Here is a 24,135-nt window from a genome sequence, read left to right as displayed (position 1 = left end):
GTAAATCTGGGGAGTGAAAATTGAGGCTAGACTTTGGCAGTTGGCTGTAGCTGAGATGTGCACAATGACTATGACACCCTATCCAGAGGTTGCTCCATTCAGTATGGAACGGTGTTGATTTTCTCAAAAATTTGCCAAAGCCTTTGACAAGTGCTACGTGCCACATCTAGCGGATTACAATAATGTGTGGTGTTTAGGGACCCCGTCGTGCAACCCATGGTCTGCACACAGGTGGAATTAAGAAGCACCTCGGTGAGTATGAGCTGTCTCAGGAATAGTATTCAAAGGCGCCCTCATACGTTGCTCCATAAATTAAAATTTAGATTGAAGCCTCTCTTTAGTTGACCGTTGAGAGTGATTTGCTAGTAGAAGTGCGACTTTTGCCCGACTCAGAAGATCATAAGATGAAATGACGCTTCAAACCCGTACTCAGAAATCAGGGTACCGGTGCTTCATCTCTTTCGCCAAAATTTGAGGATACCACTGCGAGCAGATTATTATTGTGCCTTCATCACACAGCTGGCTTCTTCTCTATCCTTGCGCCAATTTTGAAAGAAACAAGTTCTGAGCTACAAAGTACAGTTTTAAAATACAGTTTTCAGCTTCCCAAGTATGCAATCAGCAGAACATACATCTCGTTTATCTGCTATTGGCTAGGAGCCTGAGCGATGGGCTTTCAATCACATGCTTTCGGATTCCAGCTACAATCTCGAAATGCTAAAAAAGAATCGCAAAGGTAAATATATCTCATGGAGCGAATCAACAGCTCAGTAATGTATGCAACCGAGCCACGGTCGCCCTGGCCTGATAAAGCTGTGCACGTGACCGGAGCCACGTGCGGGCTGTACTTACTGAAGTCGAATATCCCCAACGGAAATTAAAGCCCAATTTTAAAATAATAGGGAGCCCAAGAATTTAAAAGTCCCATATACTCTTGAACCCTTCAGTCTTCTCCACACTACTCTCGTTATCATAAATAGACACAAAGGTACCACGATTACGCAGAGCGCAAATCGCAGCACAGGTCCTGTACTGACCCCCCACCTGGGAATCTCCGAGAAAAAATTAAGGTGAACGTTGAGCTTTATCTCAAAACCCACCAGTTGCTTTTCTACTTGAATCAATCACTTCCTCCAGAATGTCTGATTTGTGGTATGTACACCTGCCTGATTTTCTGCCCACGTGACGATTGCCTCTATCCGAAGCCTGAGGCTAGCCAAAATCATGGCTTTGCCGCCCTCTGTTTTTATGCCCGGTGCTCGTCCAATTGTTATCAACGTTCATACCCACGTAAACATGATAAGAATAGCCGACTCGCTTTTCATCTCAATTTAACTCTACGTCACGAAATAGAGGGAATAGCAAACGTTCATCAAATGAGAGAGCAAATGGGCGGTTGTATCACCTGATTCTCGTTTTTTATTGTCGCCGCTATCGCCCGCGGCTGGCCGCTCAAAAAGGGGCGTATAACCCCCAAGGCCATTTGTCGACCAAACACCCGACTACATTTTTTCGCTCGTGTAGTACAATGAGGAACAAGGCAATAACTAGCAACCTTCACTGTTTGGCCGAAGCAAGCCGAATTGACGTTCACGTCGGCTTGTCTTCACACCTGGCACATTGTATCGGGATTTGACCACATGACTCACGCATGCAATTTTTCATTGTACTAACTTCTTCTAGTCCAGTCTACGCTCCTTTCTTCGGTGCTATCGGTTGTACAGCCGCCATTGTTTTCACTTGTTTCGGTGCCTCTTACGGTACTGCCAAGTCCGGAGTCGGTGTGTGTGCCACCTGTGTCTTGAGACCAGACTTGTTGTTCAAAAGTATTGTCCCTATTATTTTGGCCGGTATCATTGCCATCTATGGCTTGGTTGTCTCTGTGTTGATCACTGACTCCTTGAAGCAAACCCAAGCCTTGTACACCGGCTTCATCCAATTGGGAGCTGGCTTGTCCGTCGGCTTGTCCGGTTTGGCTGCTGGTTTTGCCATTGGTATCGTCGGTGACGCTGGTGTCAGAGGTAACGCCCAACAACCAAGATTGTTCGTCGGTATGCTTTTGATTTTGATTTTCGCAGAAGTCTTGGGTTTGTACGGTTTGATTGTCGCTTTGTTGTTGAACTCCAGAGCTACTCAGGATGTCACCTGTTAAGCGGCCGCTTGAAAAGACAAGGTGACCTTCAATCTATCGGCACGGATAGAACACGTCTTTGTGTCGCTCACAAAAGATGCTACTTGAGGACACTCGTGTTAACGCGTACATTCAATGCTTCATTTCTATCAAAGCTCATTCGAAGTCAGATGCTCTAAGTATAATTTGATTCTTCAAATCTAGAAAAAAACTCAATGAAATACTTCTCTTTATGTCCTGATGTACACCATGCCAATTTTGGCGACTATCTTTTCCCTCAAGTCTCTGATCAAATCGTTCACTGATGCCGGAAGTTGTTGCTCGTCCCTTTGCAACTGCACCCTCCAATCGTGATTGACGTCCTGAGGAACATTCTCAACAGCAAATTCATAGAGCTCGTTGCAATCTTCGGGGTCCGCCTTCCAGTGAGCTTCGAAAGCATCTATGAGTTCGGTTATTATAACTAATTGCGGCATTTCGAACTTCTGCTTCGGGATCAACGGGAGAAACTGGGCTAGTAGCAACGACGTAAACTTTCGTGGCATGTAGTTGAACCGGATCAAGTGGAAAAGCCTGGAAACATTCTGGGAAAAGCCCTCCACGTCTGTCGCCGCCATGAAAAACTCGGCAAGGACCGCGTATGGCGCAATGCATTGCCTGATGACAGAGTGGATTTTGAATTCTGGATCGACATTGTTCAACACAATGTTCATCAAGAGCTCGTCGGGAACAGGAGTGCTATTGAGCAAGCAATCTTGGAATAGTAGATCCCAGACAATGTGCTGGATATCCGCCAAAGCACTGGCTGTCTCTTCGGACGACACAGTCTCTTCGTAGCAACCCACAAGCATGTTTAATGCCTCGAAAAGGTGACCATCTTTCAACGATTTCTCGCCCTGTTTCAAGAAAAGCTTTCTGATGATGCCGGTGAGGCCGAGCTTTGCACAGATAGTAAGTGCCCACTCGAGGTCATCATTGGTGGAGCACTGGTATTGGGGCAAAAACTCGCTGACCACGAGCTTCGACTGGGCTGTGTTTTCCTGGGACTCTGAAACCACGGGTGTCAACAAAATGCCAAGCCCGACAGGCACCAACTGGTGCACTTCCAAGCACTCGTACGCATGCCTAGTGAGCAAATAGTCCGACACGTATCTCTTGGTCAAAGACGCAGGTCCATCGAGCATCTTCTCGGTCACATCGACGTAGTACGACGAGAAAAAGCCCTTGAGCTCGAGCAATTTGCTGACGTACGCCGCGGTGGCTGGGTCGTGGGAATCCACCGCAAGCACCACACGGAGGAACTTCTGGGAGATCACGTCTCTGAACGCCTGCTCCAATTCCGACGACACATTGCTGCCTTTCTCGGCTATGGCCAACCGGTAGTAGTCGGGGTACACGGACTCATCGTCACGGACTTGGAAGAGCGCTAGGGCCGCGTACATCTCATACCACGTGGAGACAAAGGATGCAGTAGTCTTGGGGAACCCACTCAAAAGGCAGAGGAGATCGTGGATCTGCAGCGCCATGGACGTGTGGGCCAAGTCGGTGATCCCCGCTTTCATGGTCTTGTAGTTTTCCCGGAACTCGCACACGGTGTACTTCCACTCGGCAAACTGGCCCTTCAAGGCCATGACTTGGTAGTTTCCAACGAGCGTGGTGAAATCCTGAATGATCACATAAAGCTCGGGGCACTCTTGCTCGAGTGCCTCGTATTTGCATGCGCGGAGCGACGACTCCGCCTGTTCGAACATGCCGCGGGCAAGGAGAGTGCCCATATACGAGGTCCAGAACTGCGAGTGCGTATACGGAGTGGGGTTGTTGTACATCACCGCGTCGATAAAATCGTTTTCCGGCTTGGGGTCATACCGGTTGACCCACTCGGCAATTTCCTCGGGTTTCTGTCTTTCCGAAAGCGCAAACCAGTTTGCCTGGATGCACCCAAGAAGCGACGCAAGGCTCTCGTAATTGCGCGCTTCGTCATCGGAAACTTGATACTTGACCGTGTCGTAGAACGCAGAAAATGCCTCCACAAGCTTGCAGAACGCGCTGTTTATCAACGAGTCATTGTGTTGTCTTTCCTTGCTTTTGCCGAAATTCTTTGCCGACGAAATCACGCCGATCTGGGCCTCGTCATCAGCAGGCGCCGCGAGAATGCCGATTTTTTGCGCCGCCAACGCCTCCACGGACTTATATAGGCTGGTGATGTACGCCGACTGGGCGTTCCCGAAATCGCTGGGATGCGTGTACGACTTCTTGTACTCGGATTTGTTGAATTGAAACTGGATGTTTTTCTGTCCCTCTAGCCATTCCTGGAACGATGGGTACTCTTTTGCAGGGACCGCATGCTGATCACTGCCAGAATCCGAAATTGATTCTGTGTGGTTCTCCAGTGTCACAGACAGGTCGTCTGGCACCTCAAGCATCTCGATATCCTCGAATTGCATGGCTGGGTGTGTTATTTTAGAGCCCCAAAGGCTCGATGCTCATTGACCTGCCGGGCTAAAGTCGAGATCGGGTGTACGGGTGTATCGTCGCCAGGCACGACAAGACTGGCATGGGCTAAATGTTATTTTTTTCTTGGGAAAAAACACTGGAGAAAGCCAAGCCGTGTAGCCTCTTCATCCGCGTTATGCGGGCTGCTTTTCCTGTCGCTCCAGTCGGGTGTATGGGCTGATTCTTGGATCCTGGTGGATTGTCACTTTATATGCGCAGTGGAAGTTCGCACTACGAACCATTCCATTATATTCGTTGTGCGTCAACGCTTGATCCAAAAGTTTCCGTGTCTCGAGTTTGGGTTCTCAAAAGACGGAGTTTGTTCTGAATCATATTCTAACATTCCAAGACCAGCGAAAAATATGTACAGTATTTTCAGATGGTGTCGCTCGGGTTCACAAGAGAACGGACTCACAACGTAATTTCGCAACCTCGCACCGCAACGCTTCAGAACAGGTGCGATCAGCCATATTGAACAGTTCTAGAGCTCGGCCATCAAAGACATTCGACGAGTTTTCAATAAACTCCCGTTCGTCTATCGTGAGTTCTCCTGCAGTTTCGCCTCGAGATTCCACCTCTTCTGCCAAATACTCTTGCACGGCAGGTGTCCCCTTTAGATCTTGCACCCGATATACATTTCCCTTTACTGTGGCGAAAAGTATGGCGACTGGATTTTCCAGAACCACTGTTATGTCGTTAATTTGTTCGCGCACGTTAGTCCAGAAGAGCTGTGTAAAGCTCAGGTCACAACATATGCCGACTCTAGCGGTGCTCCCTGGCCATTTGCCAACTTGTTCCGCAGCCCATATATTGCCCTCAGAGTCACCATAAACAAGCACAGGCCTGCTTTTTAAAACAGCAACTGCCGTTGCAAAAGACGTTTCAAAAGGATTCGAAAGTGGATATAAGCGGGACTCACAAACAGGCGCCACAAAGACTCCACGAACAGCGTCAGCTAGAGCCCAGAAGCTATCGTTTCCGTCGACGTCTGCAACAAAAAATGGTGCGTTATCATGCTTCAAGACCTCACCTCTCCAAACCTCTTTTTGCGGGTTTTTTGTGGCTTCAAGTGTGAACTCAAGAGACACGTCACCAACAATACAAATCTTATTCTTGTGGCACGCGATTTTGGAAAACGAGAAGCTCTTGGGGATCTTGCCCAGAAGTGATATATTCGAGACGGGCTCAATTTTCCCCAGCACCACCCTAAAAAGCTTAAGCATTTCAAGTGGATTCTCAACGGAATTGGCAACCACAATGTAAGCTTTGTTCTCGATGGTATACTCCTTGCCCATCAAACACATGTCAACAAAGTTCATGGACTCGCGGGGTTTATAGACATGCAAGAGCTTTAGTGACCGCAGATCAAGAAGCAAAAGCGAGGGTAACGTGTCCATTTGGCCCGTGCTCATATTTGGTGTGGTATCCAACTGTAACGACACGGTGTAGTGATCAGAAACATTCACGCTCAGCAAGATCAAGCTGCTGGAACTGTACGACTCAATGGCACCCTGTCGCTCTTCAAACAGGTACTTACTCAATGTGCCGTCTTCAAACAAAATGAGCAACAGTCCAGCTGTCCCGCCCAGTTCCGTGATCTCACATGTTCTCAATCGATAATTGAAGGTGTGTAATTTTTTGAGTTCAAAGCGGAAACTTCCATCTTGTACAGGGTGCAAAAAGAATAAGGAGAATGCATCGAAAACAAGGATTTTGCCAGTGGAGCTGCGCCTCAAATTGAAAACTCCGCTACTTTGTCTGGCCATCAAATATTGCGTAGATGTGAGATCCCAAGCTGGCGTTGTGTCCTTCACCTCCAAGACGGGAACTTGAAATATGAGTCCCTCGCCATCAAGCATAACAATCAGGGAATGTGAGTCCCCAAAAGCGTAACAAAGCGAGATTTTGCCTTTTAAGCCTGTAGGCACCATACCAATCAACTTAGCCTCCTTTGCGGTAAACAAAACTTGGACTAATGTCCCGCTACACAGAGCAATAATAACACTCAACAGATCACCCTCTTTGTGCCAATCAAGAAAGCTTACTTGGTCTACATCACCCATGGAGATGGAGAGAGTTTCACTCGAATGGAGTATGACCAGAGAAGAGTGTCCCTCAACAACTTCTATTGTTCTTAGATCATCTACCACCCAAAACCGGGAGCTGTTTTTTCTATAAGACTCGAGATATCCTTGTCCTAATTGTGGTTCTTGTGTAGTATCGCCAATCAGGCAAAGTGAGAGAGATCGTGAGTGGAGAGATGGATAATCGAGACATTCGCAAACACTTCCCGTGGCATCTTTGATATTGATAACTTTTGCGCCATCGTTGTCTGTGACAGTAAACGTCGCCAGCTCATGATCGACATGGGTTGCATGCTGACGCTCGATCTTGAATGGAGAATCCAGAACCATTTCGAGCTCGCCACTGTGAAAGCCACCCCGGGCCAACAAAAGCGATTTTCGGTGCTTGTTTGTACACAAGGTTGCGTCCAAGATGGGAGACGCGTTGGTCATGCACGAGAGTATGTCGATGTGTGGCGCCAGAGACAAGATCCGAAATAGAATGGACCGAGAGTTTCGGGACCCAGCATAAACCACATTGTCCTCGAGGTGCACCAAGTTCGTTGAGATGGTGGATTTTCCCAAATCAAGTACCTGAAACTGCTCCACTGTCGTCACTGAGTGGGAGGTACTCATCTCAATATAGATCAACAATGTCGTGCCAGAATCAGAGCCCAACAAGTAGCGATTGTCGTCGATCTGTGTGGAGCACTCTATGCGCGAGCCGAGGTAAGAGTCGGCATTCACAGACATGTCGAGAGTCACGACATTATGTAGCGTGTTGCATGACACAGGAAAATTTGGATCGCCCACCAGATTGGCTAAAGTCACCGTCTTGGAATGGGGAGGAAAAAACCAAAGCTTCGTATCGCTTGCCACCAAGAAACCACCCCCCACGCCCATCACGTGGGAGGGGGCGCCCGAGAACTGCTCCATTTGGCGCACCATGGAAAGCGTCTTGAGCTCGGCCAGGAACGTGTAGTAACGTAGCGAGAAGTTGAAGTCTATGTCTCTGTATAGGACAGCAATGAGCGGGGCACCTTGTTTTCTGGATATTGCCATCAGAGACACCACAACGTTACCGATCGAGAAGGTTTTCGACCCTGGTAGATGTTTGCGGTTCCGTTTGCGCAGGGTGGACTTGTTTGATAGGAGCGCCTCGAGGTTGAAGATGGTGACAAATCCAGTGTACCTATATAATAGCAAGAAGCTGTGTGTGCCCTCAGAGCATGAAAGAAGAAGCGGGTCGATTTCAAGCGAGTCCTGATGGCCCGAGACTTCCAGAAACGGCACCACCGTGCGTGGAACAAACGCCTCCCGCAGCACATCCAAGATTTCGAGCTGCGACTTTAAGAGGACGGCAATCCGGCTGTTTTTGTTTTTTAGCTTGAGAGGTGCCAAAGCCAAAATATCGGACTGGCGGTCCATGTTGTGGCAGGCAGAAAGATACTGCTGGGCCCGTGGGGCCAGGTCTAGGTGCCATGCCGTGAGCCGAGGTCCGTTTGCGTCCACAAGGAGAAATTCACAGGGCGAGCCGTCTACTTGGATTCTGACGGCATGTGCAGACTGTGCCTGTTTGTAGAGCGAGCTGAGCAAATACAGCATGTGTTTTTCTTGCCTGAAGAAAGGCTAATTCACGGAGATGACATGTCTGGAGGCCTGCGCGTTGCGCGGTCTGGCTGGGTGTTCTCACGTGACGCGGGGTTCTAGGTATCCGTCTTTCGGCGGAAGTAGTTTGAAAAGGGCAGCTGTAATTGAACCCAGCGGCTTTTTTGGTTTCTAAAGGAGGGCGAGTTTTATGTGAGTTGCATTGTGCCCTTTGTGGCGGTTCGTGGGTGATGGCAGAGGCGCAGTATGAAACCAATATTGGCAGTGAGATGCGAAGGCCTGGTTGGAGCGAGAAGCCACCATGCAATCTGGCCCTATCTTTTTTTGGTGCGTGGTCGAGCACTTGTATCTGGACGACGAGATCGACGGAGCCAGCAATCAACAAAAAAAGCACCATCACAAAGCACCACCAAACTCACCACCAAAACCAACACCAAAAAGCACCACCGAATCCATCATTCAAAAAATTCATCAGACGTTTCTTGATTTCGGCTCCCTCACTTATATGAAGGGTACACTGTCAAGATCGTCTGATAACGCGCGTCGGCAGTTGCCTCAACGGCCCCAATTAGCCAGGCTGTCAAAAACACAGCGCAATAGCAAAACACAGCACAATAGCAAAACAAAACAAAGGCAAACAACACAAAGCCACAACAACACAAAGGCAAAACAACACAAAGACAATTCAATACAGAGGTAATTCAACACAGAGGCAAAATTACAGCGTGCTTTTAATTCGAAGTGCACCCGGAAAGACCTGGACATGGGATATGGCTCGGGCTGGCCGCGCAGCTTCCCACGGGGCTTGCCACGGCGGGCCAGTCACGTGACCTGCACCATCTTGTGGCGTTCTGCCCAGCTCGTGTTCGGCCCTGGAAGGCTTTGCCGGTCTGCATGCAGTCCACAGCTCCACTGCCACAACCACCCAAGGGCAGCATCCAACAGTCACGTGGCCCTATAAAGGCGAGGCAGTGCCTCTCGGTCACGTGGCCCTGTCATGGCGAGGCAGTGCGGCGCGGCGCAGGAAATAATAGGCAGAGTGCGGAAAGAGGGCCCGTCTCCAAGCCCAACCTTCTATTGAAGGCGTATAATCACGGCCGGCGCAATTCCAGGAAATCCTCCCGCACCTGGAGATTGCTTCATCGTGCCACCACTGCCACCCTAGACTTTCCTCTTTCTTCTGCGCCGTTGATAAGCCGCCCCTGGCTTGTATGCACACCGGCTCATAATCCTCCACAGACAAGAGATGGCACGCCAGCAAGTATACTGGTGCTTGTTTCGTGAACCCTGGCTATCTATCTAGAACTCGCTATAGAGATTTGCTTTTACCATTCAGAAACCATCACGCCAGTCCAAAAACAACGGCCCGGCCCAATTGGCTCGATCTGGTCCAGCACCCATAAATCCGCACCAGGCCCGTCCTGGCCGATTGCATACTTTTGGACCACGTCCAAACACCCGCCGGTCCCCGAAATCTGAGAGTACACCCAGAAACACAGGCCTGATTTTTTTTAGTTCACGTGACGCCCTTTTTTGCCGCCGGCACTTTCTGTTTGTGCACGCGGCGCTGGCGGGATGTCCCTGCCGCAAAGCGCATACCCCAAGTCGCTGTCGTGGAAAATTCTCGATCTCCTCAGGATCCAGTCGTCGCCAAAAGCGGCCTGTCTGCCGCCGGCGGCTAAGGCCTTTGCCGAGGATGCCCGCAGCGTGTTCAAGTGCACGTGCTGTGGCACGGTCTTGGTCTCGGAGAGCGACGCCACAAAGTTCTTCTGTGCCCAGTGCCAGACGACCTGTTTGTGCACGGATTTCGACAGCACGCAGCCGCCGTCCGTCCACCCGGTGTCCTCGGCCCGCGTGGATCACATGGCCGCCACCTGTCTCCGGGGCGAGCGGGCAAAAAGCGCCCACGAATTGCATGTGAAGTTGAAGCCTTTGCTGGACTACTTGATGGCCGCGTTTTCCAGCATGGCGTGTCTCAACAGCTCGTTCAAGATCAAGCCACGCAGCCGCCGGGCCCACTACTCTTGCAGCAACGTGGACTTTGCCGACGTGCGCAGGACGTTTGGTATTTTGCTTCTGCTCCCGTCGAAAAAACCGCTCTACTGTGCGTTGACTGGTGCGAGAAACTGCCTCAGGCGGCTACCGATCAGCCTCTGTGACGACGCGCGGAATCTTCACTGGGCCATGGTGCTTTTGGAGATCCCTATCTTGCACAAGGCCTTGAACAACTGGGACTCTGCAGGGAACACGGTGCCGAAATCCATGGCCGAGGTCCCGGAGATCCAGGCGCTCTGTTACGAGATTGTTAAGCGGGTGCTCGGCGTCTTGAGCCAGGCGGAGTCCCGCGTCTCGGGCAACTACCTTGCCAGCTGGTTCCTGAAGCTCTCCCGGGACGACTTCTCAAAGAAGGTGGACCTCATTAACTTGTACATCACGTTCCAGTTGAAGAGGTATCTTTTCCTCGCCAACAATCTGGATGTCATGCGAAGAGGCAGCCTGGGCGCCCAGGAAGCGGCGGCCCCGCAACTGCAGCGGCACACTAGCTGCAATTCCCACATGGCCCTCGACGACGAATACTTCCACTTGAGCCAATTGAAGGAAGAAATGGGGCAAGCCCCAGACGAGGCTCCTGGCTGGTCACGGGGTGCGCCGGCACTACCGAGGAAATCCGCAGGCAAGAAGAAGCAGGACCTCAAGATTCGCTTCCACCAGTACACGTCCAACTACCACTTGCGCACGGCGTCGGGTGCTCTCGGCCTTTTTGTCAAAGCCAACTACATCCGTTTGAGTGACGACAGGCTTCCTGTAAACGCGTTCTACAACTCGCTCGTGGACTTTGTCAACGTCAAGCTCGATTTCGACTCTTGGCTGAGCAAGAAAAAAACTGTGAAACAGCTGTCCAAGACTGAGCCCGCGCTACAAACTGTCATTGACTACATACATGGGACTTCGGAGAACTATCTCCTGGTCTACGAGCGGCCCCAGTGCTCGCTGTTCTACATGTGCCAATACCCGTTCCTCATCTCCTTGGGGGGTAAGATTTCCATTCTCGAGTACGAGGCGCGCCGCCAGATGGAGCGCAAGGCCGAAGAGGCATTCATCAACTCGTTGGACAAGCGCATAGCCTTGGATGTGTACTTCAAAGTGCGCGTGCGCCGAGATCACATAGTTCAGGACTCGCTCATGTGCATCGAGCTCAATCAAAACAACTTGAAGAAGAGTTTACGAGTGCAGTTCATCAATGAGCCCGGAGTTGATGCTGGAGGGTTGAAGAAGGAATGGTTCTTGCTATTGACCCGCGCATTGTTCAGCTCCAGAACAGGTATGCTTCACAATGTGGAGCAGTCCAACTTGCTTTGGTTCAATGTGATACCCATGAGAGACCTCGAGATATACTACTTGTTCGGTGCGGTGTTAGGCTTGGCGATCTACAACTCTACGATTTTGGACCTTAACTTTCCTTTGGGCTTGTACAAGATTTTGCTCGACTTACCCGTTGGTCTCGCCGACTACAAAGACTTATACCCAGAAGCAGCGCGCAACTTGTTCAAGTTGAGAGAATACACTGCCGATGAGCTTGATGCCGTCAACTTGGTGTTTGACGTAACATTCCTGGATGTTTATGGTAAATACCATCATCGCAATTTGATTGAAAATGGCAGCAACGTGGCTGTCACAGTTCACAACAGGGAGATGTACATCGACAAGTACGCGAGATTCTTTCTCGTTGAAGGCATTGAGGCCCAGCTAAGAGCTCTCAAAAACGGGTTTTCGAGTGTTGTTGATGGAAACGCTTTCTCCTTATTTCTGCCAGACGAGATTCAATTGCTTCTTTGCGGTAGTGAGCAAAAAAGTTTTGATGTCGATATTCTCAAGTCTGTCACTAAGTACTCTGGATGGGGTAGAAAAGAGGATGCCGAGAACTCCTTGACGGTGAAATGGTTCTGGGAATATATGTCAGGACTCACATTCCAACAACAGAAGCAGTTGTTGCTATTCGTTACAGGGTCAGATCGAGTGCCTGCCACGGGCATTCAGAATTTGAGTCTTCGAATCAGCCGATTGAGTAATGGTAGAGACAGTGATCGACTACCAACCGCACACACTTGTTTCAATGAGCTTGCCATTTACGAATACAGCTCGCGAGAGAAGATGATTGACAAGCTCTCGAAAGCAATCTACATGCTGGCCGGATTCGGCATCCAGTAATTTTGACGAGTCTTCTGGCAGGTGACTATCAGCGCACACATTGCCATGTGCGATGGAGAAATATTGGGTTAGTCGGTATCTTCCAGGGTCCTGCTTTGAAATCACCCAGTACCTTAGCTCCTCATTTTTATCTCAATTTCACGCTCCCTTTGATTCGTGTGTTGCGAGGAGTAATTTCCCTGATACATTCCTGTTCTCTTGATGAAATTCGGTTTTTTCTGTTTGTACGTGGTTGCCAGACATGAGGTGGATTGAGCCTGATGCTCATCATCGAGCTGCTCGGTGGACCAATACGGTCAATTTCAACAATTGTCGACTCGGCCAATAACACAGCCTTCACGTTTCATTGAAGAGGTCTGGCCTCGGTTCTATGATGTCGCGCATTGTGTCTAATTTCAGCAATAACAAGCATTAAGGACGCTGTCGATGTGAGGCAGGCGAGCGCATCTCGCAGTCGGACCTAGTCAACGCGAAAAGCCACAAGCATAGAAATCTTGATTGAAACTTGAATTTGGAAGGGTATCTGTTCCATCGATGTCCCTGATGGCGTGTCACGTGCTCGTGGGTGCAAGCTTCCGCCCTGCAGCAGCCAATACTCGCGCGGTGATTACTGAGTGGATCCGGAGATAAAAAAACAGCCCAGGGGCTAAACGGGCACGGCAAGTACGAATGAGATACGTGCGAGGCGGTCTGGCTCTATTTTCTTTTCTTTGAGTTAGAGCGGGAGGAAGCCTTGGCCAAAACAGGTGCTCGGCGCCGTCCGCTTAATGAAGACGTGAGCACTGCCGAGGGGTTACCCGCCGCAGACCCAGCCAATGAACGCACCGCGAATTTGCTTCGTGCGAAAAGCTATCATCGTTTGAGCAGAAAACCAGGCCCTCAGTTATACTATACCCACATCCAGTTGAAAATGTCGCTTGCATTCAAAACGTTGAGAAGCAGCTTAGGCTTGAAAGGTATGTAGTAGTCCTAAGCAGCCGTGAAATTTTATACTCGCCCAGCGTCCCTGTGGCCTGCCATCTGGGGGTGCCACGAGTGCAACCGCCAGGTGGGGCAGACAATCAACCAAAGAACCAAAAACAAAAACAAAAACAAAAGAAAACAAAGCGAAAATGAATGGTTGGATCCAGCGAGTATGCTTTCGCTCATATCTCTCTCCCGCAAGGAATCGAAGATTGCCACCCGCCAGAGTCAAAAACAAGCCGCAGACAGCATGGCCGTGGGTGGCCTGGATCGAGTACCAAGAAACACAAAGAAAACCAAGGAGGCCATTAAAAAGAACTTGGTCGCCTGTCGTCTCCGCCATCGTCGCCCGTCACAATCAGACCCCTCCATGTCCCGAAAACTATCCACCCACTTTCATTGCCCCACCCACAGCCCCTTTAAAAATTTCACGCCTCTTTTCGTGCTCTCCGAGCACAGAACCCACGGCATGTACTAACCTCGCAGGATCTGTTAGAGCCTTGTCGTCTACATCCTCGGTGCTTGCGCCATACAAGCAGCCGGACTTTTCCAGCTACCTTCACAACAGAAGCGAGGGTGGCAACAAGAACTTTGCCTATTTCATGGTCGGCTCCATGGGCTTGTTGTCTGCCGCCGGTGCCAAGTCCACCGTGGAGGCTTTCCTTTCTTCTATGGCTGCCTCGGCCGATGTGTTGGCCATGGCCAAGGTCGAGGTGAAGTTGGCTGCTATCCCTGAGGGAAGCAACGTGATTGTCAAGTGGCAAGGTAAGCCTGTATTCATCAGACACAGAACCAGCGACGAGATCGACGAGGCCAACAAGGTGGACATGTCCTCTTTGAGAGACCCCGAGACTGACGACCAGCGTGTCAAGAAGCCCGAGTGGTTGGTCATGTTGGGTATCTGTACCCACTTGGGATGCGTGCCTATCGGCGAGGCCGGTGACTTTGGTGGATGGTTCTGCCCTTGCCACGGTTCCCACTACGATATCTCCGGTAGAATCAGAAGAGGCCCAGCCCCATTGAACTTGGAGATTCCAAACTACGAGTTCTCCGACGATGGCGTTTTGACCGTCGGCTAAGCGTTGGGCCACTGCCATCTGTGCCCGGGCCCGGCGACGGCTATTCCAGGAAGAAGCCCTTGGGGCCCGGGACATACAATTTATTCAAGCGAGTGAATGAGACGGGAACTGAGAAACGGGCAGCAAAACCTCAAAATAATTCCTATACATATACAATACAAGTTGCATTCAGACCCGGGGAATCGTGCAACGCACATACAAGCGTCTACATCCGCTGGAAACGCACAGCGGGCGGCGCCGCGTCTAGAACTGCAGCGGCTTGTACCCCGTGTACTCGTGGTCGTCCTTCTTGTAGCGGTTCTCCTCATAGCCCCCGTAGTGCGGGACGGGCTGGTAGGTCTGCTCCATCTGCATCATGGGCGGCTGGCGGGGGTACATGTTTCTGTTTTCGTAGGGCTGCTGGGCTGGCTCCACGTAGCGGTTTTTGTGGGCGCCTCGGCAACAGCAGCAGCACAAGGCGCTGAGGCACGAGACCCCCATACAGAGGCATTGGACGAACGTGGCCAAGATCCAGATGACCAACAACGCAGCCACGCAGATGCCCACGATGGCCACGATTTTGCAGGTCTTGTTGTCCATGCACGTGCTCCAGCTTTTGAACGATTCTGCGGTGGAAAGCGTGTCCCGCTTGAAAAGCGAGGCGGCGTACGACTTGGGGCAGATGTCAAGCGGCATGCTGGACGCGGGGGAGGTGTGGAGTAATAGCACGAGAAGAAACCAGCCGGGGAGGTTGGATAATTGGAAGGCGCAGGCGCGGGGATTCAGCATGGGGGGCGTGTTATGGAGTAGAAAAGAAAAGATTGTTTTAAAAAATGCGATGGAAAGATCGGTGGAAAATGGCACTGGTTTTGGCGCTGGTAATGGCGCTGGTAATGCTGGTAATGGTGATGGCGCGGGGATGGACGTTTTCGTGAAACCAAGGTGAGACCGCGATACAGGCCTGATGGAAGATAAAATTAGAAGAGCAAAGCGAGCCAGATCGGCGGGCGCGTCTGTTTATGAAGGACCCGGCGAGGGGGCGTGGATGACAATGGCTGCGGGAGGGGCTGTGTGCGCGTGATACGCCATGTATGGGCATGGCGTGTATCAAGGGGCGGGTTCCGGGGTTGTGGTTTCCTGGCCCCGCGGCTTGAAACGGCAGGTGACGAGAGGACGACTTGGGCAGGGCAAAGTGGGCCGCGGTGCGGAAACTGGAGCAGTGGGCGGGTGGAAGGGTAGTGATTTTGGAGGGGACGGTTAGTATACGGAATGGGCCATTGGAGGAAAGATGGAGGGAATAGGAGAGGAATGATGGGATGGATAGTAGAGGTGTGTGTGTTGTTAGTATAAAATGTATTAAAGATGGGCATGGGGAGATTGTAGGGTATGGGATGTATTATTAGAAGGCATTAGTGGAGTATGGAACGAATTGTTATTATGAAGGACGGGTGGTGGGGTACTGGGTTGGTCGGGCTATAAGTTACTAGATGAAAAAGAGAGTTGAAGGAATGGATGTATTACTGGAGGAGTGGGTATTGTCAGAAGGACGTGGCTTAGAAGGATGGGCCAAAAAATATGGGTCAAAACAGGACGACATAAATCAGGACGGGTTAAAAATGGATGGGTCAAAAGAGGGTAGCTTGGTAGGATATGGTTATATAGTACCAGGAGAACGTGTGGTATTCGAAACGAATGGGTGAATAGTATGGAAATGGTTTGCAACAGGTGGGCTGTTGGGACTTGGAAGGATCATCACTACCTATCAGAATATGCAATAACATGGAAATGTATTGTTCGTATGGAATGTATTATGAGGGCAGCTATGGGCCGCAGTGGACATCTGCTATCAATATGGAAATATATAAAATGGTCTACAAGAAACGGCTTGATAAAGAAGTGGCATTCTCGCTAGGGGTAATATTAACAGATTGGGCTGATCGTACGACTGAGAAAATAGTACAAGGTTCTAGGGAAAAGCTGAAAGTGAGGAAACTGGCTGTTAGCAAAGCAAGCTAGCGAAAGATGAATCGCAGAAAAGATTATGAAAAAGAGATCGTAATGGGTGTTTATGCGCATGGATTATGAGTAGGGCTACGCTTATGAGCAGTAAAATGCCTTAGTGGCGAAATGTATGACTGTTCAAAGTGGCTCACGGATGGGCATCATAGGGATGAACATGAATATAACTATTATTAGAGCAGTGGGTCAATTCCGGATCTGGGCCTTCAGGTAGGGGTGGGTTATGAGTAAGACAGTGCCATGGTTATGAGCGATGAGGAGGATTTTGGCCTGATTTCAGGCGCACGAACAACAGCTTATTTCCACTCACTTACTGTCCAACCGACCAAATTTCTCATTTTCCACCCCACGATTTCAGGGAAGCTGACGTCTATTCTTTTGGCGGTGTCTGGTGGGGCATCTATTTTGGGAAGTCTGTATACAGGGCTCGTATTCCGCATTTTTTATGGAAACATCAAATTTCGGGATGGCATATAGTGGTATCGGAACTGCATGCTTTCCACGCGTGGCCTGGGCTCTGTTCGAAAATATGCAGCCGCCCAGGCTGAAGTTCCGCATGCAGGCCGCAGCTGTGGAATGATCAGGCTGCTTGCACGCGGCTTCTTGGGTCCAAATTTAAGACATAAATGGCACAGCAGAGGTGGCGCTAGTTGGTGCTCTTTTTGTGCTTGTGTGGTATTCTGAGATTTTGTGTGCTTCTTTGTGTGGATACTCGTGAGGCCACCATAGGTCCTTGCAACGTCGGTCAGCAATGCCAGGACCCGGATGACTATCATTTCTGCTGAGCTTTCGGGATTCTGAAATACGGGGTCTTTCCCTTTTATTGACCCCGATCACAACTTTTCGGTATATGTAGGCACCGCACGAATACATCATAGCCCGGGTCTTGTAACGCGTGCCTGGCCTAAAAAAGCATCTTGTTGATAACAGTGGCTCATAACTAGTGTCAGTATCAGACTGATCTGGCTTTCTTACTAGGGTCCCTAGAAAGACATGACTAGTTGCATAGCGTAGTTCCGTATTTCGAAGTAAATGCTTCTGATCCCAAGGCGTGAGATTAATTTGACATTAATTCATTGTCTTGAGATTTCAGGCCAGGATTGCAAACGCCGCTTCTGCTTGCCTGAGCTGCAGAATGTCAACAATCACTTCCTCATTTGTATCAAGATTTTTCAGGACAAGAGAGTTTGATGCATCCAAACCACGATTCACAGGCATAATCTCCAGCTTACTTGCCCTGTATAAATTGGTGGCATCTTTATTGGTCACACCAGACCGAGGTATAGGCAAACAAATTTGCTCGGTTATCGTCACTCTTAGGCTGAATCTCGCTATAAATCGCTAGAGTGACGATGAAATGAAAACAGATACTTTGGGGTACTTTCTTACCCCAACCCATGTATTTTTGAAACGTTTCGCACGCAGAACAACATTGAGCACATGTATAGTCGTATGATGTGAATCGCCCTGAAATGAACAAAGCATATCAATATTTCATGAATAAGGCGGGACTTGGTTCCTTCCTAAATCTAGTGGCCATCCAACTGCGTGATAAGAGCGGAGGCCACATCCTGATCGTGCACAGCAGTCTTCAGACTAATCATGCATCTTCGACAGCTCACATTCCAATTCTGTCTTTGTCTTGACTGGCAGATTCGAAATACAAGTGACCTGCTCATAGTTGCGAAAACCCATAGCCCCATTATTATCAAACCCATAATTGGGAATTCAGGCACCCGACCAAGCTTGCTGAATGAGGGTTTTCAATGAAGAGGATACTCCCCAATACGGGAGCGAAGCGCCCGAGACCAAGTATTTTGTCTTCCTCTCGATGCGGATTTGCACCTTCTTGTTTAAAAGTGAGTTCATGCTGGCGTGAAAAAACAGCATGTGGTTCATAATCACTTCTACCTCCGGAATATCAAAGAATCTGCACATGTCCTCCTCGGATGAAACATACACAGAAACTTGCTTGTCTCGTTCTTCTATGACGACGGTGAAGGGCGTGATTCTCATTGTGCGGCCGAACGATTTGACAAATAGAAGTTCTGCGGGTGGGCGGAACTCCACTATTTTTGCCATGGTGTCAAAACAGGACCCGTCTTTGACATACGCGCATTCAAGGTCGGCAAGCTTGGTAAACTCGACCATACCTTGTGGGCCCATAAGGCTGCGAGTCTCTGCTGCATTGCCGCGGTATCGGTTGTTCGGCAGAAATTCAGGATACTCTTCTGATGAAGTGTTCTCCAGAGTTTCAGGACGCAAGTCGGAGTGGCCTTCCAGATGCGGCTCGGGGACTTGCGTGAATTGTTGCTGGTAAACTGCTGCCCGGGGATCCAAGCGACGTCTTTTTGGAGGTTCCTCGGCATTGCCGGGATGCATTGAGTTGTCTTGGGAACTCATGGTTGCGTTGGGCGTGGAGATGTCTGCAAGGGTATTCATCGGCTGATCCAGCTCGACCTCCTTGGCGGTGATGAGCCTTTCGATTGGAAGTTGAAGACCCAACTGGTGATACAATTCGGGGGTCATTCTGTGAGCAAGCCTCTTAAATAGTGAGGCAAAGGCATCGGTGTCCAAAGCCTCCTGAACAGGGCCCGCGAGCTTCCCCTTCCACACGTCTATGGTGCTGAGGTATCCCTCCAAGCCATTTCTATATGCTTGCGGCCTGAAATAGATCAGCGCAAGAACACACAGCCGCAGAAAGTCCCAAGTGCGCGAGTCCAAAAGCTGTGGGCGGAACTCCTTCAACATGTCCCATACCTTGCGGGCTCTTTTGATGAAAACACCCACCGCGATGACTTCGTTTTTCTTCACCTCCAGATTTCCAACAGTATAAGGCTGCAGGAGAAACGAAGGCAGGTTGCCCTTGGCGAACCCCAGGTCCGGGTGGCTGGTGAAGTCCGTCACCAAAAGAATCGCCGTTCTTTCTAGGACGGTGTAGGACAACACCACTACGGGAAGATGTACATACGTGTCCTTTGGAAACTTGCTTACTTGCCCTACGGGCGGGATTGAAGAGATGTCTTCTACAGACAAATCGACCATGGCATTAGTCCAGGGATTCGGGGTAGTTTTGGTTTCGCGTGTCTCGTGGGTTCGATATAGCGCATTGATGTAAAGGACCCAGCCGCGGCCCACACCCGTGCACCAGGCGCTGGTTCAAGACCGGTGATGGCGATGCATGGCCCTGCTTACTAGACAGTAAAGATGAAAAGTACGTAGCGGATACCCTCGGGGTTTATTGGTGGACCTTCTTTTTCTGGATTCTACTTTGAACGCTCTGCATCGGATTGGCGGAGGCTTGGTTTGCAGCCCCACATCGGGGGTGCTACCCCACAGTCCCAGAGAATGCATAGTAGAACTCCATCTGAACAGCCGGTCCACCAATCTCCTGCCTTATACTGACCGCTTAGAACCGGGGCCTAAACTCAGCAAGAGAGTTCTCACGGCAGCCAAGTTCCAGGAAAATTCCGCGGCCAAAAACGAGCCGCAAACGCTCGAGGATTACATCGAGGAAGGTGCTATGGACGAGGAATCGGGCGACCGCTGGCACGGGTCTGATCTTGCCAAGGGGCTCAGGTTTTACCAGAAGGCGTTCGACAACTATAAGCGAGCCACGGATGTGGGGGCGCCGGGCCAGCGGGACTTGCTTCTGTTGGCGTACTACAATGCCCTGCGATTACTATTCCACGTGTACACGCAGTATCAGCGAACCGACGGCGTGCAGCTTTCTGAGCTCCCCAATGTTGCCGAGGTGCTAGACGCTGGTGCAAACTCGGTGGTGCAGGAAATCCGGGAAATCATGAAGACCCACGAAGCCTCGATCCAGTTTGCAGGCGCCGATGCCCCGACGGATCTTCTTTTCAACACCGCCATGGTATATATAGACGCCATTGAAGATTCGGAGTCTCCCGCTGAATCCTTCCATTTGGCAAGCCGGGCAATGGGCCTTTTGACCGAAGTTTTGCAGCGGCAAGTCTCAGAGCTCCAGGCTCCAGCCAGTGGGGCCAAAACGGAGAGTGCTGACGGCACCGAGGAACCGCCCACCAGCGCTTCGGACGTCATCGACACTGTCATTTCAGGCTTCAATCTTGCCCAGACTTTGTACGAGTCGGTGGGCAGTTCCGAGCAGGATATTGCGGCCGCATGCTCGCTTCTAGGCACGTTTGCCGTCGACGCAGACCAAGTGGCCCTCGGGATATTGAGCCAATCTGCCGAAATCACCGAGACCCACAGAAACGAGTACTTGATCTCGAAGGCGTACGCGGCGGCTGCCTCGTGCGTGCCATTTGAGGACGTCGTGAAAACATGGGAAGACTCCCTGCTTCCCAATACCCCCGAGCGGTACATGCTGGCAGCAGATTGCATGGACTGTTTCATGCAGCGATCTGGCGTGTGCTCCGGGCCCGCTGCAAACCCAGAGACATACTGGGCGGCCCTTTCCAAGATGAACCAGTATCTCAAAGTAGCGCAGGAATTACTAACCGAGCGGCTTGCGGCCGCCAGATCGGCCGCCGGGTCCAGCCAACAAATGGGCTTAGGAGCCGTCATCTCGCAGATCGCCAAGATCCATATTGCGCGTTCAGACATCGATCTCCAGCGGTCCCAGCTTCCCTTGGAGCAGGCGGAAAAACACCAGGCGCTTCTCGCCAACAACGCCAAGGCGTTTTTGAAGAACGCCATGGCCTTGGCGAAGCAGTCGGGAGGCATCCGCGAGAAAGCGGTCGAGAAAGTGCAGCGTGAAAAGAGGAGGGTAGAGGCCGTGTGTCGGCTCTGCATTCTTGAAGGCAAGGTTTCCGAGTCAGAATTCGACTCGATCGTTGGCAGAGGCAGGTGGCAGGCCGAACTCGAAGGATGCCGCGAATGCTGGTACTTTCCCGTCCAATAGAGGCCGGTATCCTCGTTGCTTTCTGGTGCTTCGGGCAGCGTGGCCCGGGACATTTTAAACCCAAGACGTTGTGGCGGCCTCCGGCCTTGATGTTCTCAAGCACTGTTCCATGTGAAAGACTCAAGCTTCTTCTCCATTTAAGAGGCTGAGATTCCAAACAAAAAACTTTGGCTTTCCAGTGGTTCCCAGTATCCTCGAGTATTACTTTCCACCACGAGCAAAACACCGGGATGGCTCCACCGAAGTGACTACTGTTTTCTTCTACACGACCAGTGCATACTGTTGGTTCTAAAATATTTATTATGGATCTATAGACAAAGGCGCTCGGGGCGGCATGTTTGTGAGAGGCTCCAGAGCCACGTGAGAAGGGAAAAAAACTAGAGAATGGGGAACTCCGTGATGTTGCTTCCCATGAAAGAAACATCCGGATACTCGTCTTCACACAGCGTGGCCATCGCCAGATACACTGTGGGGCTGTGCAAATATTTGAGGTTGAGCAGTGCCGTTCGTTGGTTGGCCACCAACATGTTGAGCACATTTACTTTGAGCGAATATAGGGCGATAAGAACAAATCTCATTTTGGGAGAAAGAGACGAATCACGGTCGTGTTTGTGTTTGCATAGAAATGTCGGGCGTTCCTTTAGAGGCGTATGGGAGACTGAGGATGAGTAAGCAAGGGACCGGGGTAATCTGATGAGAAATCAGGGTCTTGCAGCGAGCGCTGGAGCACGTGCGCGGCTGACTGCAGGTGACGCCTCTGCGCGTGATCAGGCGACGCACGTGATATGGGTGACACGTGATATATACGACACGTGACTCTTTGCACGTGACGCGACAGGGCCTTGAAGACGGGCAGCTCAATTGTTCGTATTCGGTATTATAAACGAGCGACTCAGCGGCACGTGGTGCAAACTATATACAGAGAGTGGGCGTCCTCCGCCGCAGGCTTACTTCAAGAGCTGGTCAAAGGCAGGAATCAAGGACTGGGCCAAGGCAAACGAAAACACCAACTTGGGACCGGTGGTCAACAACTTGGGCGTCAAGCCCTTGAAGAACGAGGTGAGGCCCTCGTTCTTGGCCATGTTCTTCAAGATCGTGAACCCAGACTCCTTGCTCTCGAAGTTCTTGTTCTGGATTCTGGTCTTGATGACATCCAAAGGTGCAGAAACAATCAACGAGGCCGAGGCGCCGAAAATGGATGTGACGAAGTTCTGCGTCCACGTGGCGGATGAGTAGTCGGACAAGCCAAAGATGTACTCCTTGGCAAACGAGTTACCTCCAAAAAGCGCAAACGAGCCCGGCGCGTTTCTGGCAGCGGTCCAGCCCCAGCCTCTGTACAAACCGAGGCCCTCGTCGGCCATGATCTTCAAGAAGCCTCTGCCCTTGAACGCCTCTGGGTTTGTTTGTCTCTTGATCTTCAACACGTCCAAAGGCAACAAAACAACCTCGCCAATGCCGATGAGCGAGCCTGCGGTGGCGGACATGAGCGCCTTTCCGGTTTTCTGTCCAAACAAGGATTCGTACGAGTCCTTGAAGTTGGATGTCAAAAACTCGTTGGCGAACGGCTGGCCACCGTATTTGTACACTCTTTGCAAGATCTTGTACACGGCTGCGTAGCCCAATCCAGGGAACAAAGTGAGGAGTCTGCCGCCAAGTGCCTTTTGTGCATGTTCACGGAAAATCACACTGTTAAGTTGCGCGGCTGAGGTCACTCTGGTCTGGTTGGACATGAGTCTTTTCGACACAGTATCGACCGGGTGGAACACGGCGATTTCGCAGATACCAGCGGACGCGGAGCCAAGCACACGGGCCATTCCCGATTGCTTTTTGTCGGAGGTTGGAGGAGACATTTTCGCGGGTGTTTTTTCGGGCGTTGTGGGGGTGTTTTCACGAGGCTGGAAGGGAAATCAGGCGAGATATATATATGTAGTGGTGGAAAATGAGAAAAAAATTTGCACACCGCGGCTAGATACGCGCGGTTGCCTGATACGGAAGGAAGGGCGCCGATGCCGTGGGTCACGTGCCCGGCCTCTGGCCTGGCGAGGCCCTGGGCTGGCTCCATTTTTGGGCTTTTGGTAGTCTTTTACCGGCGTTGGAAATTCGCAACCTCGGAAAGCACGCTCTGGACTTGGGCTTGGGCCGGAGACTTTCGTGTGCCTTGATTGGGCCGTTTGTTGAATTTTGAACAGGCTATAAACTGACAGAGACTAACATTGTGGAAGTACGCGTCATCTTTGATTTCCTCAGTCCTCTCGTTTTTTGATGAAGAGTTGGTATGTTGAAAAGTTTAAAGGAACTTAAATTCGCGTTGAACGGGGCCTATCAAATTAAAGATATGAATATTTAAAGGGAGACACAGAGCAAGATCAGAAATTATACATATACAGTTATAGGACGCGGAACTCGTCTCTTGCCATTTAATCTATCATCGCAGCATAATTGATGAATACAACTTCGGAAAAACGCATTAGCTTATGATACTCCCTAAGCATGTTCTCCGTCATTATTCACTCTTTTCTCAAGGCTGTTTGAGAAGAGAAATAGAGCGGGAGGGCAGAGGCAGATGTGTAAGAAACTGCCTGGCGCTTCGTGTCGAAATAGAGGGTGTTCACTTTCTCCCGCCCCTCTGCTATGCGTAAACCTTTCTTATCCGGAAACTACCCCAGGCCATGCACCCGGTACAATTTCGAGATCAAGTCGCCT

At 50.6% G+C, this 24,135-nt stretch overlaps 10 protein-coding genes across 10 annotated transcripts; 5 read left to right on the top strand and 5 right to left on the bottom strand.

The window, feature by feature from the left end:
• Positions 1-1,138: 1,138 nt before the first annotated feature.
• Positions 1,139-2,152, top strand: CUP5 (H(+)-transporting V0 sector ATPase subunit c; the record flags this gene model as incomplete). The annotated part of the gene is made up of 2 exons (XM_018858800.1): positions 1,139-1,152; positions 1,684-2,152. The coding sequence occupies 2 exons, from the start codon at positions 1,139-1,141 to the stop codon at positions 2,150-2,152; spliced, it is 483 nt and encodes a 160-aa protein (XP_018711362.1).
• Positions 2,153-2,361: 209 nt separating this feature from the next.
• On the bottom strand, positions 2,362-4,575 carry NUP85 (Nup85p; the record flags this gene model as incomplete). Its single annotated transcript, XM_018853997.1, has 1 exon — positions 2,362-4,575. One exon carries the CDS (start codon positions 4,573-4,575, stop codon positions 2,362-2,364), a length of 2,214 nt encoding a protein of 737 aa, XP_018711361.1.
• Positions 4,576-5,019: 444 nt separating this feature from the next.
• On the bottom strand, positions 5,020-8,292 carry METBIDRAFT_11464 (uncharacterized protein; the record flags this gene model as incomplete). The annotated part of the gene is made up of 1 exon (XM_018853996.1): positions 5,020-8,292. One exon carries the CDS (start codon positions 8,290-8,292, stop codon positions 5,020-5,022), a length of 3,273 nt encoding a protein of 1,090 aa, XP_018711360.1.
• Positions 8,293-8,444: 152 nt separating this feature from the next.
• On the top strand, positions 8,445-9,092 carry METBIDRAFT_164622 (uncharacterized protein). Its single transcript, XM_018854647.1, has one exon. It carries the CDS (start codon positions 8,597-8,599, stop codon positions 8,993-8,995), a length of 399 nt encoding a protein of 132 aa, XP_018711359.1. The 5' UTR covers positions 8,445-8,596; the 3' UTR covers positions 8,996-9,092.
• A 200-nt stretch (positions 9,093-9,292) lies between these two features.
• On the top strand, positions 9,293-12,504 carry METBIDRAFT_77994 (putative E3 ubiquitin-protein ligase; the record flags this gene model as incomplete). The annotated part of the gene is made up of 2 exons (XM_018858799.1): positions 9,293-9,334; positions 10,012-12,504. 2 exons carry the CDS (start codon positions 9,293-9,295, stop codon positions 12,502-12,504), a joined length of 2,535 nt encoding a protein of 844 aa, XP_018711358.1.
• Positions 12,505-13,414: 910 nt separating this feature from the next.
• On the top strand, positions 13,415-14,546 carry RIP1 (ubiquinol--cytochrome-c reductase catalytic subunit; the record flags this gene model as incomplete). The annotated part of the gene is made up of 2 exons (XM_018857594.1): positions 13,415-13,460; positions 13,954-14,546. The coding sequence occupies 2 exons, from the start codon at positions 13,415-13,417 to the stop codon at positions 14,544-14,546; spliced, it is 639 nt and encodes a 212-aa protein (XP_018711357.1).
• A 243-nt stretch (positions 14,547-14,789) lies between these two features.
• Positions 14,790-15,221, bottom strand: METBIDRAFT_41293 (uncharacterized protein; the record flags this gene model as incomplete). Its single annotated transcript, XM_018857379.1, has 1 exon — positions 14,790-15,221. One exon carries the CDS (start codon positions 15,219-15,221, stop codon positions 14,790-14,792), a length of 432 nt encoding a protein of 143 aa, XP_018711356.1.
• A 2,575-nt stretch (positions 15,222-17,796) lies between these two features.
• On the bottom strand, positions 17,797-19,828 carry METBIDRAFT_164761 (uncharacterized protein). The gene has a single exon (XM_018854650.1). It carries the CDS (start codon positions 19,587-19,589, stop codon positions 18,273-18,275), a length of 1,317 nt encoding a protein of 438 aa, XP_018711355.1. The 5' UTR covers positions 19,590-19,828; the 3' UTR covers positions 17,797-18,272.
• METBIDRAFT_164632 (uncharacterized protein) lies at positions 19,829-22,052 on the top strand. Its single transcript, XM_018854648.1, has 2 exons — positions 19,829-21,222; positions 21,566-22,052. The coding sequence occupies exons 1-2, from the start codon at positions 20,068-20,070 to the stop codon at positions 21,722-21,724; spliced, it is 1,314 nt and encodes a 437-aa protein (XP_018711354.1). The 5' UTR covers positions 19,829-20,067; the 3' UTR covers positions 21,725-22,052.
• Positions 21,907-23,673, bottom strand: YHM1 (Yhm1p). The gene has a single exon (XM_018854649.1). It carries the CDS (start codon positions 23,280-23,282, stop codon positions 22,380-22,382), a length of 903 nt encoding a protein of 300 aa, XP_018711353.1. The 5' UTR covers positions 23,283-23,673; the 3' UTR covers positions 21,907-22,379.
• Positions 23,674-24,135: the final 462 nt, after the last annotated feature.

The sequence above is a fragment of the Metschnikowia bicuspidata genome, assembly GCF_001664035.1.
Source record: "Metschnikowia bicuspidata var. bicuspidata NRRL YB-4993 chromosome Unknown METBIscaffold_3, whole genome shotgun sequence".
NCBI classification, from domain to species: domain Eukaryota; kingdom Fungi; phylum Ascomycota; class Pichiomycetes; order Serinales; family Metschnikowiaceae; genus Metschnikowia; species Metschnikowia bicuspidata.
The sequence above is the reverse complement of the archived record's forward strand: the minus strand, read 5'-3'. Positions and strand labels throughout refer to the sequence as shown.

Coding starts and splice junctions, on each gene's coding strand:
- METBIDRAFT_164622 (XM_018854647.1), top strand. CDS start 8,597: ATGCAATCTGGCCCTATCTTTTTTTGGTGCGTGGTCGAGCACTTGTAT.
- METBIDRAFT_164632 (XM_018854648.1), top strand. CDS start 20,068: ATGGACGAGGAATCGGGCGACCGCTGGCACGGGTCTGATCTTGCCAAG. Junction 21,223..21,565: donor CCAAGGCGTTTTTGAAGAAC/GCCATGGCCTTG, acceptor CAAGCTTCTTCT/CCATTTAAGAGGCTGAGATT.
- METBIDRAFT_164761 (XM_018854650.1), bottom strand. CDS start 19,589: ATGGTCGATTTGTCTGTAGAAGACATCTCTTCAATCCCGCCCGTAGGG.
- YHM1 (XM_018854649.1), bottom strand. CDS start 23,282: ATGTCTCCTCCAACCTCCGACAAAAAGCAATCGGGAATGGCCCGTGTG.